The sequence below is a fragment of the Misgurnus anguillicaudatus genome, chromosome 24 (assembly GCF_027580225.2).
Source record: "Misgurnus anguillicaudatus chromosome 24, ASM2758022v2, whole genome shotgun sequence".
Taxonomy (NCBI): Eukaryota; Metazoa; Chordata; class Actinopteri; order Cypriniformes; family Cobitidae; genus Misgurnus; species Misgurnus anguillicaudatus.
Genome location: NC_073360.2, coordinates 34,657,501 through 34,676,314, shown reverse-complemented (window position 1 = coordinate 34,676,314; position 18,814 = coordinate 34,657,501). Strand labels below are relative to the sequence as shown.

The 18,814-nt window shown below is 36.0% G+C and overlaps 1 protein-coding gene across 11 annotated transcripts in view; it reads right to left on the bottom strand.

The window, feature by feature from the left end:
• Positions 1 to 18,814, bottom strand: part of robo2 (roundabout, axon guidance receptor, homolog 2 (Drosophila)) — a 630,465-nt gene that overhangs the window by 84,044 nt on the left and 527,607 nt on the right. For all 11 annotated transcript variants that reach the window (XM_055197219.2, XM_055197227.2, XM_055197223.2 and 8 more), the window contains 3 exons: positions 5,932 to 6,089; positions 3,557 to 3,677; positions 3,112 to 3,250 (listed from right to left, as the gene is read on the bottom strand). In XM_055197219.2, the coding sequence (XP_055053194.2) occupies positions 3,112 to 3,250; positions 3,557 to 3,677; positions 5,932 to 6,089 (418 nt within the window). The remainder of the gene's footprint in view (positions 1 to 3,111; positions 3,251 to 3,556; positions 3,678 to 5,931; positions 6,090 to 18,814) is intronic.

Here is an 18,814-nt window from a genome sequence, read left to right as displayed (position 1 = left end):
CTGTGTAAAGTATTTATGTAGCTAAACAGGTTGAGCAATGCATTGGCAGTGCAAACATTCATAGGTTTGATCCCAGGGAACCCACATGCTGATAAAATGTATACCTTGTAAAGCACCACAAGTCGCTTCGGATAAATGCATCTGCCAGATGCATAAATTTAAATCGGTGTAGATATGAGGAATGTGGGAAGTGTAGCTATTTATTTTGTCTGTGTGCTTGTAAGTGCATGTGATCTGCTGACCCGTACCATATCAAACACACAGACAAACAAACAAACAGGGCATGATAGCACTCAAAACCCGGCCGCTGCCCGCATTCTTATCTGTCGACTGAGGACACACACACACAAATACGGGCATGTTAGGAGCTGTCTGCTTTTAAAGCTGCTTTGACTGCAGCTTTTTAAAATCTACTCAAAAAAAAATAAAGCACTTACAAAAAAACTACAGTATTACTATTGCTTTTGGAAATTTATTTTTTTGACATGCTCGTCTTTGAAGAACAGTACTACTTAAATACATGAATATGCATCTATCTATCTATCTATCTATCTATCTATCTATCTATCTATCTATCTATCTATCTATCTATCTATCTATCTATCTATCTATCTATCTATCTATCTATCTATCTATCTATCTATATAGAATGATTTGCATATTGCAAGGACCTACTACAACATGATCTCACGCAAAGTCGTGTTATAGTCACGCAAAATTTGATTAATTTATTCTTGTCCATGGCACGAATTTCTTGTGTCAGTAGCGCGACTTTCTTTTTTGTGTCATTTTATGTATTGTTTTCTCATTTTTCCCCTATTTTTTAATCATTGTCGCTTGACAATGGGGTGAGATTTGGGTTAGGATGAACTTTTATGTATTAGTTTGAACATGTTTTCTTCCGCTTTTAAAACTATTCTCGCCTGGAGTTGGGGTTTGGGTTAGGATGTCTAAGTATGTAACAGAAAGTGATCCTAACCTCAACCCAAAGCGACAATGGAAAGAAAAAAAAAACAACAACAAGAAAACAATACATAAAATGAAACAAAAAAGAAAGTCGTGCCACGGACACGAAAAACTATTTATTGAAATTTGCGTGAGTAATACGAAAAAGACATTCGTGCTCAAGGCACCAAAAAAGCAAAATTTCGTGCCATGGACTCGAATAAATTAATCAAATTTTGCGTGACTATAACAAGACTTTCCGTGAGATCAGTCTGTTAAATACATGAGTATACATGACTATGCAAATAATATACTACTGGTCAAAAGTTTGTAAACACTTTTAATCTGAAGGTGTAAGGTTAAATGTTTGAAATTACTTTCATAGACAAAAATATACCTGTGCAAAACAGATTAATTTCGGTTATTAAAAAATTAGCATTTTATTTTAAAATATTATTTTTGAAATAGATGACTTTAACCTGAATATTGAAGGAAAAGCAGCCAGTATGAGCCCTGATTAAATGTGAATTCGTTCAATATTCTTTAAAAATCATCTTAAACTGAAACTTAAACTGGGATAGTTTGGCCAAAAATGATATTAAACCCATGATTTACTAACCCCGAAGCCGTCCGAGATGCATATGTCCATTATTTTTCAGATGAACACATTTTCAGTTATTTTAGAAAATGTCTTATATCTTCCAGCTGCTAAACAGTAAACTTACGGGGTCCAGCTCCTTAAAGTCCAAAAAAAAAAAATGTGCATATGAAGAGTTTCGTTGCAAAACGAGATAAATCCATTTTTCAACATTTTTGTAAAAACATGTTTATTATTATGTTATCATGTTATTATGTTGTTTTATGGTGCTACTTAGCTGTATTTTTTAAGTTATGAAGGTTTAAATCAAAACAAACCTACTGCAGTTGAATTGAAATTAATTGGAATGCACAACCAAAAAACAATATTTCTGAACAGTTAACTCTTTCACCGCCAGCGTTTTTAAAAAAAGTTGCCAGCCAGCGCCAGCTTTTTTTCATGATTTTACAAAAGTTTAATGCCTTCCAGAAAATGTTCTTCTTCAAATATATAACAATACAATATACCAAATGACAGAACAGACCCTCTGCTTATCAAAAAGTTGCGGATAATAGCGGTATTGCGGAAAGACGGAAATACTCGTCATTGGCGGGGAAGCATTTTCTCTTGATTGACGAGATATCTCGTCAATGAAGAGTTTCGTTGCAAAACGAGATAACCACCGTCTTTTTAACTCTTTCCCCGCGATTGACAAGATATCTCGTCAATGGCGGGGAAAGAGTTAAAAAAACGGTGGTTATCTCGTTTTGCAATGAAACTCTTCATATATCCTTCCCCAAAGAAATCCAAACGGCTCCAGGATGATAAACAAAGGTCTTCTGAGGGTTGTTGCAGAAATATCTATATTTAAAACTTTATAAACGAAAATAACTAGCTTCTGATAGCACCGCCATCTTAAACTCTTCTGCTAGTTATTTTCGTTTATAAAGTTAAATGTGGATTTTTCTACAAAAAAAAGGGCGCGGATTACCCTCAGAATGCATTTGTTTATCATCGTGGAGCCGTTTGGATTTTTATATATTTTTATATTTTAAAAAATATACTTCAGAATAAACCAATAAATGACAAAAACAATAGACATACTGTATGCAAACTGATGTCCTTCCTCTGCTTTCCGTCTTATCTTGTCTCTTTTTGAAAACATCGATCCAAATTTTATAGCTTTTGACAATTTATCTGTTACACAACTAAATCTTTCATTGTACTGCCTGAAGGGTGATCCCTGTCAAAATCGTTTTCCTCCTCTCTATCGCTGGCGTTTGAATAAAGAGATCTGAGGGTTTGTAACTTCTTTATTCCTGTGCCAGAACCTCACCTGCGATGGTCTATACCTGCAGTCCCACCTGTTTTTACCTCAGGGCCTCAACACGGAGCAAAAAAACCCAATCGCACAGCTCAAGCTTATTATCTGCAGGGGGCCCCACGACAGAGCTTGTGTGTTTCAGTGAATGGGCCCCAGCATGGAGCTCAACAACTACATCGCAGGTGGCTTTTATGGCTGTACGAGTAGAGATTTGAAATAATGCTTGAGATTGGCAGATGTCTCTGCCGGCGTGTCCCCGTCTTACCTCCCGCGGGGAATGTCAATATCGTCTTTTTTCCAGCGCACGGATGGCGGCGGGTCTCCCTGCACCTGACAGCGAAACTCCACCGCCTCTTCCTCCAGAACCACCTGGTTAATGGGCCGCCGTAGAAACGTGGGTCTCTCTGGAAGACACACAGATGGAACGAGGACATTAGGAGTGACTGGGCTTTGACTCACGCTGGGTTTTTGTGTTATTTTGTAAGGGTATGATAAACGTCTGTGTCACGGCATGTTTTATTTATTCACTAACGTGAATAAACAAGCACAAAAAGGGAAATTAAACATGGCACATTCATTCACAGTTATGACGGAAAAATGTCACGTTTCAAATCGCCCCATGAATCGTTGAATGTGAAAGTAACATTTGTTTTTTTGATGCTGTCCAGGTTGGCAAACACACACCGTAAAGTACAAAAGTTGGCACGTACCAAACACGGTGACCTGGGCCGTCTCGCTGTCTCTTTCTCCAACCATGTTGGTGCCCACGCAGATGTAAATGCCAGCGTCGCTTTTCCTCGTGTTGGAGATCATCAGCTTACCTCCGCGAATCTGAAGAGGACCCTCACAACATTACAAAAACCTCATCCATTATAATAAATAAATAATCAAATAGATTTTTTTGCCATAAAATGATAACAAGTTACTCAAGTACCACTTTCTATGAAGCTATCATAGCTGGCTACAACTAAATAAGCCAACCTGATCTCACAAATATCCGTGGTATAATCACAGAATCTAACATAAAATAATAAAATAATTAAATAAAATATAATAAATATACTGTATGTATGTGTGTGTGGTTAAATATACATAATAATTACACACAGTACACACACATATATTATGCAAAAAAAAAACTTTTATTTTATATGCGATTAATCGCAATTAACTCATTCACCGCCAGCCTTTTTGAGGAAAGTTGCCCACCTGCATTTTTGTGATTTTAACAAAAGTTTCACAAAATTCCTTGCAGGAAAAATTATCTTCTACAAATATATAAACATACAAATTATATCAAATTAAAGAACACACCCTCTGCTTTCAAACAAACAATAAACAAACAAACAAAATGGGGAAAAAACGTTTCATTATATATTTACTTTTTCCACTTAATTTAACCACTGAAATATGGATATTTCTCTTCAAAAATACAACATTTTGAGCAAAAAGCTTAAAAATTGTGTTTTTGTAAAGGAATTTATGTTAGAGATCAGACTCAGAATGACTATCAAACATAAAGGCAGTTAAAATAAATCATTAAATCTTTTTAACTTCAGATTTTGATAAATTCGGTTTGGCTAGTGGATAAAAGCGGTATTACACTTTCACTTTGAAATTCGTCGAGAAAGGCGTATTTATTAGTTAAATATTTGCCCAGCACTAGTTTATAAATTTTTTCCTGATTTTTAAACAATTGTCGTCTGACGTTAGGGTTAGGATGCAAGGGCGTAACTTTGGGTCTACCATTGGGGGGTTTAAACTTGCGCCATATTTATTTATTTATTGAATAATTTTCAATCATTTGAAGTTACTGGAATGGAAATAAATGTAACCGTGTTCTACATACTTTTGAAGACATTTTGCACAAAATACATTGCACATACAGCTCTACTAACGCGATCGTTATAAGTTGTTTGAACAACAAAACACATCCACTTGCACATATTTGACAATCGGAATATCAGATATAGCCTATCCTAACAAATTTGTGAAATTTTGAATAAAAAAAGGAAATAAAAGAAAATCATCAGTCATTCAGCGCGCTGTGACAAGCAAAGAATGACGCGTCATCATGGGAACCAATGCCATTAAGTGATACTACGATCAATAACGGTCGCCTTGAAAAACTTTTTAAAAACTTTTAAAAAACTTTAAAAAAACTTTAACTTTTAAAAAACTTTAACTTTTTAAAAACTTTAACTTTTTAAAAACTTTTTAAAAACTTTCTTAAAACTTTTAAAAAACTATTTAACTGTGTCTTTGTTTTGTTTTGAGTGTATGGTCAATAAATAAAGGAATTAAAAAGATGGGCACAAAACCTGTTTGTCACGCCCCACTTGTCATGTCTTTATTCCCCACCAGTGGGCCGCGCCCCACACTGACTTTGAGAAACGCTGAGCTTACTTAACAGCTAACTTAGCAATAGGGGTACTTCCGTTTGGTCAGGATTTTTCCTCTTTTTGGCCGACCAACAATGAAAAATCGTTGTCTGGCTCGACTGGCTGCCTTTCAGTGTCCTTTTCATCATGCACCGTCAGCTTTCTCCAACCATTCATCCCAGCGACTGCACATGCGCAAAATAGTGAACAAACTTGGTAGAGAAAGTGGGTTGGGTAATACCAAGTAGTCGGTACATTACAGATTATTTAAAATATAATACTATCTTTCTTGCTGGCAAATGAAATTAATAAAGAAAACGAACAAAAGTTTCATTCGGAATATTTCATATTTATTTAAATCTGAATGATGTGATGATATTGGGGGGTTATATTAGCTGGATTTGATTTTTGAGGGGGTCATGACCCCGGTAACTCCCGTGCAATTTACGCGCATGTTAGGATGTCATTTTAAGTACTGTAACAGAAAGTCGTTCTAACCCCAAACCCAAGCGACAATGATAAGAAAATAAGAAAAACAATTGAGTAACCAATACGTGAAACTGACACGGAAAAGAAAGTCCGTGGTACGGACACGGAAAAATGCGGAGATCCGTGACTAAATGAGCAAAATATTCCGTAACTATAACACGGAAATTCGTGAGATCAGGCTGAAATAAGCACATATCCTTATATTTGGTTCTCACCTTGATCCTGTCATCCTTTTCGTCAATTCTTTGCTTGTCTTTCTTCCAGTAGATGGTGGGTTCCGGGTGGCCGCGAGGAGGTACGCACTCCAAGATGGCCGGTTCTCCGGCAGCAACGACCACATCTGTCGGGTTCTGTCTGAAATCATCTCGTAACACTGAAAGAGACAAACAACGAGAAAGAGATGAGCTAGCTTACTCTTTAAGGTCCCCAGGGCACAAATAATAGCTATTTCATGCTGAAACAGATGTCATTTCATCAGATGTCAAAACCGTTCGCATGCTCCGTCAGCTCACATCTAACAAGCGTGCAAAAAGACACCTGTTTAAAAGTGTTTAAGGTCACATCAATGACAGATGCGCTATCACAGTGTGTGAAGGCATTCATTTGAAGGAGAAATGCTTAATTTGAATTAATAGGGGTCTCTTATAGAGAGAGAGAGATTATGCCCTCCAGCTCACTGTCACTCACTCACATAGGGTTGAAAAACACACACACACACAGCGTGTTGGTGGGTGGGCGAGTAAATCTGTGCCAGCTAATCACCCATGCTCACCCTTTTATCCTGCCATCTACGCCCATGGCTATAACTAATGTGGCAATAAACAACCATAAACATACAAGAGGTCACCTAATTGTCAGCAATAAATAAATAAAATGATTTAATGAACACACCTGTATGCCACATTTTCACATTCGCCAGCACAGCTTTATTAATAAACAAGTCGGGTAATTATACTTTAGCGACGAGTTGTTAGGTGAGATAAAAAGAGGGATTTGTCAGCCGGTCGTGTGTTAATAGAGAATAATACTGCTGTTTTAATTTAGACTTACAATTCAGATAATGGCTTTAAAGTGATTTAATGAACAACATAACGGCTCTTAGTACACAAATTACGCGAGGGTCCCACTGCTCTCTATTCACAAGTATATGCAGGTAGCCCATTATGATAATAGAGGTTACTCTCAGACACATTTATATTTATCTTCAATCTTGAAGAAATTGGAATTGGTAAAGAAAAATAGCAGTGTGGAAACAAATCACTGTTTGGATAATGTAAAAATGAAATTTAATCAAAAATAGCATGTGCTCCTCCTTCGATCTTTGAGAAATAAAAGTGAATGCTTGCCATAGACCACAACTTTATTGTGTTTGTCTCCAAGTTCGAACCTGTTGTATATCCATAAATTTGCTTTGATAGGTTCGCCCACACGACAAAATACAACTTTGGTAGTAAACTGTAGTGCACTATAGTAAATTTACATTCATGCATTTGGCAGACATTTTTTATGCGAAGAATTACATTACAAGCTATACATTTTATCAATATGTGTCCTGGGATCGAACCCACAACCTTGTGCGCTGCTAACACAATGCTCGACCAGCTGAGCTATGGGAACACAACATTTAGTAACATTTAGTCATTTTTAATGTTGGTTAATGTATAGTATTAACTCATTCCCTGCCAGCCATTTTTTGAAAAGTTGCCCGCAAGCATGTTTTGTGATTTTCACAAAAGTTTCACTAAATAACTTTTAGGAAAATGTTCTTCTAAAAATATATAAACATACAAATATATCGAATAAAAGAACAGACCATTTGCTTTTTAAATAAACAATAAACAAACAAACAAAACGGAGAAAAAAACGTTTCATCCTATCTATATTTTTTTTCTCTGCTTATAAACTCTTAAATCTTAGCAAAAAGCTGAAATAATTGCATTTTTGTGAAGAAATTTTGTTAGAGATCAGATTCAGAACGATTATCGAAACATAGACTGAGTTTAAAATTTGCTAAAACAATTGCTTACGTTTTTTTCTATAAATTGGGTAAGTGCACCTAGTGGATAATCGCGGTATTACAGATTAACATTAAACCTCATTAGAATCATTTTTTATGCAAATGTTTTCTCTTAATTTATGAGATAACTCTTCAATGGCGGGGAAAGAGTTAACTATAGTAAACTAATAAACTACAATAAATACTTCTTCATACTGTACTTTAATATTTACTATGGTAAGGATCTTTTGATCCAGACAGTATAGTCTCTAAAACTTTTAATAGAGTTTACTACAGTAAATACTAAAGTATACCAAAGCATTTCTTCATGTGGACATTTTGAATTCTGTAATGCTGCGTTCACACCAGCCGCGATAGAGGCGTCAAGCGCGAGTAATTTCAATGTTAAGTCAATGTGAAGAAGCATTGACGTGCGTCTGGAGGTCTGCGAATGAGGCGTTTAGCATTTGCTTTAGTTTTTTTATAAATTGGGTAAGTGCACCTAGTGGATAATCGCGGTATTACAGATTAACATTAAACCTCATTAAAAACACATTTTTTATTCAAATGTTTTCTCTTAATTTATGAGATAACTCTTCAATGGCAGGGAAAGAGTTAACTATAGTAAATTATAAACTACAATAAATACTTCTTCATACTGTACTTTAATATTTACTATGGTAAGGATCAAAACAGTATAGTCTCTAAAACTTTTAATAGAGTTTACTACAGTAAATCCTAAAGTATTTCTTCATGTGGACATTTCAAATTCTGTAATGCTGCGTTCACACCAGCTGCGGTAGAGGCGTCAATCGTGGGTGATTTCAATGGTAAATCAATGTGAAGACGTGTTGACGTGCGTCTGGAGGTCTCGTGGCGCGAATGAGGCATTTAGCGTGGCGTGGTAGACGTGATTCTGCCATATTCGCGCGTCTAGTTTGCGCGAATTGAGCGTTGGCGCGGCAAGCGCGCGAGTTGAAAAATGTGAACTTTGATGAAAAACGAGCTGTGTTAACCAATCAGGAGCTTGCTCTAGTAGTGACGTGATTACAGAGTCGCAGAAGCCCCTCCCATGACGCTAATTTCCGTGTGAATGTCTCGATGACTAGAATTCCACGCGCGGCTTTCACGCGCAAATGAAACGAGTAAACTCAAACTGTTCAAGCGGCAAACGCGATTTTGACGCCTCGAACACGGCTGGTGTGATCCCACGGTAAAACAAAACATTTATCTATTTATTCTTACTCTATTTAAAGTGTAGATTTTTAGGGGCATCTAGTGGTAAGATTGTGAATTGCAACTATGAGCTCAGTCCACAGGTCATCCCTCCCTTTCAAAACGCATAGAGAAGCTACGGTAGCTGGCACAGGACAAACAGGTCATTGTCTGAGACAACATAGTGACAAAATGCACTCTTTGTAGAGCAGTTTCCCCATTTAGGGATACCATAGAAATATGGTGGTGCAAAATGGTGACTTCCATGTAAGGGGACCCGCTGTGTATTTACGTAAATACAAATGGCTCATTCTATGGTAATAAAAACAAAACTGTTTATTATGCAAGGTTTTACTGTACTGTACTGATAATATAGTTATGTATATTATATTGCATTTCTGAGAAGAGATCCTTCTAAAAGTTACACAATGCACCTTTAAGCGTTTATTTAAATAGAGTACAGGGAAAAAAAGTAAAATAACCAAACGAAAAGTGTGTACGTGTAAAACATTTCTAAACTTTATGACTTTTCTGGCCTCGGGGTGACACTCATACATACATAATTGCATTTTCATCTCCCTAAAAAGCCTCGACTTGCACCTTTCTTATATCTTTCAGTCTCTCGTTCTGTCTCTCACTGATATTCATCTGATTAATATTTATATATTGTTCCTCCCCCGCATGCAAGCGAGTGCAGCATCTGTCTGCCAGGCTTCAGGCTAAAGATGAAGTTTATCTGAGGAATATTCCTCCACCCGCTTCATCTCACCTCCTGGAGGACGGGCGGTAGAGGTGGAGGGGGGCCGTTGCGGGCTGAATTGGCAACTTTGCAGTTTTTCTGGCAAGATTTATCAAGTTTCGCATCAAAGTTAAGGGTTTGCAGCGAACGAGTGTAACAAGAGATGGAGAAAAGCCAGAAGAATCATTAAACAAGGACAGATGCTACTTTGTACTTAAGCATGTTTGGTGCAGTCAGTTAATGCCAAAAGCAATTAAAAAGTGTCGATAATGGAGATCTGGGTTGTTTTTATGTTAAACTTTTGTTGTTACATGTTTGGCACATTAGTCAACGGAAAGCAGCAAAATCTTGCAACAAGAAGGCAATTGTGGTCTCGGGTTACTAACGCACAGAAATATCCTATATGAGCTGTGGGATCAAATAGCTTACGCAAAAATGATCGTTCTTTTAAAACAAATTCACTCTCATTTATCTTGAAATCTAGTATGTGAAACACAATAAATCAAGACATTAATGATAAATACCTTTACTTCAATTTTAAACTTGAAACATGTTTTAAGATTACAGTAAATTTACGTTAACCCCACATGAAAAAATACTGTAGTATACTTTAGTGTTTAATATAGTAAACCAAAGAAAAATGTTTAGATAAGCTTACTATAGTGTTTTTGAACCTTACCATAGTAAATTATACTGTAGTAAATACAGTTTACTACAGTTTATCAATTTACTATAGTTAGTACAGAATACTGTAGTACAAGTATACTATACTCTACACTGTAAAATGTGAAAGCTGCTCTACTTATAAAACTAAATTCAAGTGGTAACCCTTAAAAAAATAAGTTTTATAAACTTAAATTTTCTCACTTTAAGTAAAATATTAAATGGTGAATAAAAAAAAAACACCTAAAATATTTAAACACTTTTAACTTATTTTCACTTGAAGCTGAAAAAAATTGGGTAACACTTTACTAGGGATGTTCATAAGACATGACATCTTCATAATCATGACATGACACGTGCCATGAACATAAAGGAGATTTTATACACATTTATGACAACTGTCATTAAAGGTGCAGTGTGTAAATTTTAGCAGCTTCTAGTGGTGAGGTTGCGAATTGCAACCAATGTCTCAGTCCACTGCCCAACCCTCACTTTTGAAATGCATAAAAAAGCTACGATAGCCACCACCGGACAAACATTTCATCGTTGGAGACAACTTAATAAAAGTTTGTTCGTTAAGGGCTTCTGTAGAAACATGGCGGCACAAAATGGCGACTTCCATTTAAGGGGACCCTCTGTGTATGTAGATAAAATGTCTCATTCTAAGGTTATAGAAACATAACGGTTCATTTTAAAAGGTCTTTATACACCCCTGATAATATAGTTTTATTTATTATTTTGCATTTCTTTCAAGAGATCCTTCTAAAAATTATACACTGCACCTTTAAGTGTCATTTGTTTAATTATGTCATTTTTAATGCAAAGATGACATTGTTTGAGATGTCTTTGTTATGATCAATACATCATAACTTGTCATAAACATGACATAGCAGAATAATTATTAAAGTTAAGAAACTACTTAGCTTTATGTGTTGACATTAAATTAAACTGTCATTTAAATGTCATTAAGTGTTAATACTCTCTCAAATAATTTTAAATACCTTAAAAAAATGCAAATTCTGAAATTTTCTGACATAACGAACAAAACATTTAATCAATTTAATTTAATGTAATTAATTTTCCAGCAATATGAACCCAATGCTGCATGGCTTAACCCATTATTGTACTGTTTTCATTTAATTTTAGGTGAATCGGTCTCCAAATGCAATAAAATATAATTGTATCCATTTTAATTATTATTATTATTGAATAATTGATTTTATTTGTTAAACACATGGAAGAAACTTAAAAAAAACATTATGAACTGAAGAATATTCATTATGTAGTTATAAAACTATTTGACAGATTATTAACACTTAACGATATTTTAATGACAAATTATATTTGTACCACTGTAGTTGAGGTCAAAAGAAATATTCATGACGCTGTTATAAAACAATATGACAGACTATAAACACTTAATGACGTTTTAATGACAAATTCAATTTGTATCACTGGTAAAAAGTGGTCAGCTATGTTGTCTTGGTAAGACATGACAAGTTATGATGTATTGGTTAATGTCAAGTTGTCATAACAAAGACATCTCAAACAATGTCATCTTTGCATTAAAAATGACACAATTGATCGAATGACACTTATTAATGACAGTTGTCATAAACGTGCATAAAATCTCCTTCATGTTCATGGCACGTGTCATGTCATGATTATGAAGGTGTCATGTCTGTCTTATGAACACGCCTTCAAGTAAAGTGTAACCAAAAATTGTTAGGCATTACCAATTAAAGTATTTGATCCAACTCTTATTTCTTTACAGTTTATACTAGGGATGCATATCAATTAATCGCGATTAATCTATAGCAGAATAAAAGTTTTTGTTTACATCATATATGTGTGTGAACTGTGTATAATAATTATGTATATATAAATATGCACACATGCATGTATAATTTTAAGAAAAAAATATATTTATATATTAAGTATTTATATTTATATATAATATAAATTATACATAAATATACAAATGTATATACACATGTAAACATTGCTTAAATATATACATGCATGTGTGTGCATTTAACTATACAAAGTTATTATACACAGTACACACACAAATATGATGTAAACAGAATCTTTTGTTCTGCTATGGATTGATCGCGATTAATTGATATGCATCCCTAGTTTATACAGTAAAGCGAAGTAATAACTATGTTATACTACACTACACAAGCATTTAATTTTTGAGTTAAGAAACAGTACAGTACAGTAAATACTAAAAGTATACTACATACTGTATACTATTAGTATGCTACACACACTGAAAAAAATGATTCATTGAATTTAATAAAAAAAATTTAAGGTAAGTGGTTGCAATCAATCCACTTAAGCTACATTCAAACAAAAGTTGTATATTTTATTTTACTTTACAAATCTTTTTTGTTTAAATGTAGCTTAAACAAATTGATTGCAACCACTTGCCTTAAAAAATTGATTAAATTCAATGAATCATTTTTTTCAGTGCATATATTTATTTAAAAAATTATTTCAAAAATAATAAAATTACATATAATATAATAAAACAAAAAGGTAATCCAGATCACTTAAAATGTATCTAAAAAGTTTTTTTATATGCATTAGTTGTGCATTTTTAACAAACACAGTATTAGATATGTGTTATTGGGAGATATGCTAATTAGCACACAAAAATTATTTTTTACCCTGCACTGCAGTGCTGGTAGCTTTTTTCGTTGTCTGCATCAAAGGCGGCAAAGGTCACAACACAACAGAATTACAGTACAGAAGTAGCCTACAGCAATATCGCACTTTATAATAACATACTGACCATGAGAGGGGAACCGAGAGAAAAAGAGACCTTGAACAGATGAGTGTTTTTGCAGAATGCTATAAGCAGCGATCGCATTTCATTTGAGCACCTCTCGAAAGCGTTCGCTACAGTTGATGCTGTTTCTGATGTGGCTTTCCAATGAAAGAGCCTAAACATGTCACTCGAAGAAAAACAACACATTTCTTCTTTTGCACTGCCTCTGGCTCTGTGTATATATGTGTGTGTGTGTTGAAGGCAAGACTAATGTAAAAATGTTGCCCGGTCCACAGTGGGTAAAAAATCAGTTTCATTTGCTTGCAGGCTATGTCAGTTCTCTTACGAGTAAGAGTCCCAGTGACCCCAGTAAACCCCATCTACACAACCACACGCTGCAAATAAAGCCCTCCAGTTAGACACACACATGAAGATACATTTCTTTCCTTCATCATCATCATCACCATTCACCTCCCTGAGGTCTGAAGATGCAGACGCAGACAGCTGCGCAGACGTCGGTGCCTCTATCCCAAAGGTACACACACAATCTCAGCCACAGAGCTTTAAACTGTCCAGTCATGTCCATATAAACGTCGTTAAGGTCTATTCTCATTGTTTTTTTCAAAACATTGTCATATAGGGACTGTCGAATAAACAATAAACCAAAGACGTCAGTCGACTGCCTAACAAGATCTCTGCTAATGATTTCCGGGCCATGTTGACGCCTCAGACCGAACCCCTGGCTCCGGAACCCACACCCATCACAACACAATATAATTAACTCTTAATGAACCTCACCGCATGTTCGTCTGTCCTCTACATGCTACTCCCCAAATTCAATTTAGCCTAATCCCGGGCTTTATGGTAATGTATAGCTCATTAAAATGTTCGCAAAAAACTCATTAAAATTCACTCAAAGTAATAGCTTCATTACGGCGATATTGCTGAAAAGCAAAGGCAAAAATTAGGAAGACGGAGAACGGGAGCGAGTGAAGAAAAGAGGACGGTGGGTAAAAGCGAACGACGACTGTCTAATCGCTTAATTGCGACGGAAAACATCAGCATTTGCATAATAAACACAAGCGCGAGGCGGCTAATTTTCAATGTGACTTTGGTTTAATTAAACAGCACTGATTACTAAAGACACATTTCCTCCCAAAATTATTAAGGGAGGCACTTCTGCGTCTGTAAGAGACGCCAACTGTTTCCATCTTGCCTGTGTGTGAATGTGTTGTTTTGATATCCTGACCAGCGTACTAGTGGGTACTGATACCGTGGAATATGCATATGTTTTCGTTAAAATATGTGTCCACATTGTTGGCACAGTTGCTGTTGAGTATCAAATTTTGCTTCTTTAAACCCAAAGAATGAACTATGATGTATGAAGCAAATACAGCTGATATTGTTTTACTGACATTTCCAATAGCCTGTTCATTCATATGTGAAGCCTAAGGGCGTCCTAGTGCGGAGACAGTCCAGATATCCAAATTGCAATAGCTATACAAATTCGGTCAATGTGATTTTGCAAGTATACTTTAAAATATATGTTGGTTGGGTAAAATATAGATAAACCCAACCCAACCTAAAAAATGCCCATATTTCACCCAACCATTAGTTGAAACCACCCTTTAGACCAGGTTTTACTTGGTCAATGGCGTAGTCTGCTGTATTTTAGTTCAGGTGCCAACGATGCGCTTGAACACACCTCGTTTTCAGACGAATCAAGCGTGTTGGTCTGAAAATGAGGTGTGTTCAGGCGCATCGTTGGCACCTGAACTAAAATACAGTAGACTACGCCATTGACCAAGTAAAACCTGGTCTAAAGTCAATGACGCAAATTTGTTTTGTTATTTAAAGCAACACTATGTAGTTTCCATGTAAAAATGACTTACAGCTCCCCCATGTGGTTGGAAAGCGCAACAGTGCCTGGTATCAGACACTCTTCTGCAGGCAGGGGGAGGGGCAGGGCTGTGTGCTCTACCCTCCACCGCCACTTTCAGAGTGTGCTTCTAGCAGCTAGGAGGCTGCTTAGGTTGCAGCAACAGTACAATTTGTCCAGTTAAAAGTTGTTCTATCACTGAAATAATTTTAGAGACATTATTTAAAGGTAAAAAAATACATAGTGTTGCTTTAAAGAGTGCGTTAGTAATATGCGCCCATAAACATGGATTCGCAGCAGCACACAAACGTTTTAAAATATAAAAAATAAAGGATTAATGTATTATTGAGTCTCTTGGACATAAATGAGGACAGTTTACAGGACTTTAGAAGACGTGAAGCTGAGATTAGCTGACTCAAGAGTTGCTTCACTTGTAGCCTGGTGGTAAACAGGTTTTTTGCTTTAAAAAGTGCTAATATTGCATTTATTTAGATTTTTTTATGCTTTCCCATGGATTTATTGTATGTGACGACTTTGTACCTCTGGAGATGCTGAGATGGGAACCATTTATAAAGAAATAAGCTAATCTTATGTAAACACTCATCGCGCTGTCCCAGTGGTTGTGGCTCTCGCGACGTTTGCAAATTTTTAACACTGTTTTGTTTCAAATAAAGTATTTGAGAGTGCTAATACTTTTTCAGCAATTAAAACCCGACTTTAAAAAACCCAAATGAAATCATGACTGAAAAAACGACTTTTAACTCTTTCGCCGCCATTGACGAGATAACTCGTCAATTAAGAGAAAACGCTTCCCTGCCAATGACAAGAATTTCCGGCTTTCCGCAATACACTTAGGAAGTAGCGCCTCACGTGAAAGAGAAAGAACTCTGTATGTTTTAAAGATCGCTCTTCATCTGAACTCTATCAAAGTCCTTCACAAAAATGGATATCAGCTTTTTGCTCAAAATTTGATGTTTTTGAAGAAACCTACCCATATTTAAAAGGTGATTAAAAAGAGAACTAATGAAGGTAGGATGAAATTTTTTTGTTTGAAAGCAGAGGGTCTGTTCTTTCATTTGATATATTGTTTGTTTATATATTTAAAGGAACAGTGTGTAAGAAATTTATATCAATTAATCATAAAATGGCCCTGATATGTCACCAGACATCAAGAAATAATTTTCATTTCAAATACTTATAACACTGACAACAGTGGTCTGGTCAGGATATTGTCATTTAAAAAGTGGAGTTGCAGCCCTCAACTGATGTTTGTGTTGTCATTTTGTGTATTGGCCACCAGTGGTGTGATTGCAGTACCAGTTTTAGCCACAAGTTTTGTGATTGCAATACCAGTTTTGGCCACAATCCTACATACTGTTCCTTTAAAGAAGAACATTTTCTGGAAGGCATTAAACTTTTGTGAAAATCATAAAAAATGCTGGCGCTGACTGACAACGTTTTTTAAAAAACGCTGGCGGGGAAAGAGTTAAAGAAAACCAAAGCTTTTATTACAAAGAATAACCATTTTAACTCATTCGCCGCCAGCCATTTATTGAAAAGTTGCCCGCCACCATTTTTTGTGATTTTCACAAAAGTTTCACAAAATGCCTTCTAGGAAAATTTTCTTCTAAAAATATATAAACATACAAATATATCAAATGAAAGAACAGACGCTCTGCTTTCAAATAAACAATAAACAGACAAACAAAACAGGTAAAAAACATTTTATCCTATCTATATTTTTTCTCTGCTTAAAAACTCTTAAATATGGATATTTGTCTTTTAAAATATTTTTTTAGCAAAAAGCTGAAATAATTGCATTTTTGTGAAGGAATTTTGTTAGAGAATGATTATCAAAATATACACCGAGTTTAAAATGAGTAAATAATGTTTTGGCTTCAGTTTTTTCATAAATTGGGTAAGTGCGACAGATTAACATGAACATTTTTCAGAGACACGTTTTTTTTATGCAAATGTTTTCTCTTAATTGATGAGATTACTTGTCAATGGCGGGAAAAGAGTTAATAAATAAAAAACAACACTACTTTTTAACATTAATTTTGAATTGGTGGTCTTCTTCTTCCACTTACAGTTTATCCGGTTACAAATTCTGTCATGTAAATAGGGAATCCGCAATGGCACAAGCGTAACTGGCTTTTAAAGTGAATGAGAGATTCTCATTGCATGTTACAGCCAAAACACACTCATTACAAGAATAGGAACAACCCTTTTAGACTGTCGTTAAACTAGCAAAAGTGTATTCGGACACGCCCTAAGTGAACTTGCGCAATTCGCTTAGATCGCTAAAATATGGCCCTTAACCATCTTTTTACCCTGCTTTTCCAGAATAACCATGCTGATCAACCAGCTTTGCTACAGCAGCAGCAACATCCAGCATAAACTAGAGTGGAATATCATACTGGTCCAATTTTTTCTTTTATTTTGGCAACAGGAACAGCAGGATCCATACGCACCACAGAACCACTTCAAAAGTCCCAGTTTTCCAAAGAACAGTCCAGAGCTCTGAACCACAATAATGAACAACTCCTGAATTTTGAAGCGTCTGCGGCACGGTCAGAAACCTGCTAGTGAAGTCCTAATCAAAAGCCAAAACATCTTTCTCCTCTGGAGCTCACATCTTCTCCACACGGTCTGAAGTCACTATTTCTGAAGAAAAGCGATGGAGCGAGAGAGAAGGATTCATAAAATCGAGGCTGCTCACAATTTCAGAGATATCAAAGATCTCAGTCGGCTAATGAAGGTGCTGAGCTCTTTCTCGTTTGGACTATTTTTGCGTTGGAGAGGAGAACCTGCAGATGGCTTTTGCTGAGATATCTCTTTCATGTTTCTCTCGCTCTCCTCGCTCTATCCTTTCCCATTGCTCTTTAATTAGTTTGTCAAGATGTGAAGCGTCTTGATCGCCCTTTGGAAACTTTTTCTCAGAGATGTGGTCAATTTATAATCTTGTATATATATATATATACTATTTCGTGGGTCAGAGGTAATATTAGCTCAACCGCCTCCTGGATTTTCCACTTTCTGGGACTTAGCGAAGAACATGTCACTTTAGATGAGAGGGGTTTAGACGGGAAATGGGTTGAAATCAATCTCTCTGCTTCTTTCCTCCCTTTTAGAGTTTCCTACATCCCTAAAGGGCCGTTGTGCAGTGAGGGACTTTATGAATACGAGAAAGACGAGAAGACGAAATTAAAGACATCAGTCAGTGTTACAAACACATATGTTTGGATTGCGATGTGTTTTGGTGGCGTTCATTCAAGCAGAAGTGATGCATGGTGATGCAAGCTCTGCTGGATGTAACACTAGCCAGCTGCATTGTAAAAACACATCGACACAATAATAACACACCGCATTTTAACACATCAACACATCTGTGGTCTTTATAAAAGATCGTGTCATATTGTTAAAGGACAATGCATGATGTGTTCTGGGGGAGTGACATTGCGGACGTGACCTTAGAAAAGTAACACGAGTCCCATTGCGGAGCTCCGCGAGGAGACCTAATGCTGGCATTCAATATTGTTGCAGTCAGGTATATGGTTTCATCTACACGCGACACACATGCACACACAGACACAATGGCTGAAAGGGGAATATCTGTGGCTTGTGTTGATTGCAGTATTCTGGCTTTAATGCTTTGCTGCAGTTAATTGAAGTGGAGGGTGTTTTGTGAAAAGGTGTCTCATATCAGCAGCGGTCCTCGTTTAATTAAACTCTCTGCTGGAGATTCTGCATTAATGAACCAGAGCTCGAGGTGTGTTTCTGACAAGTTACATTAACGTTACACATCGACTTTCTGTGCTTTTATATCC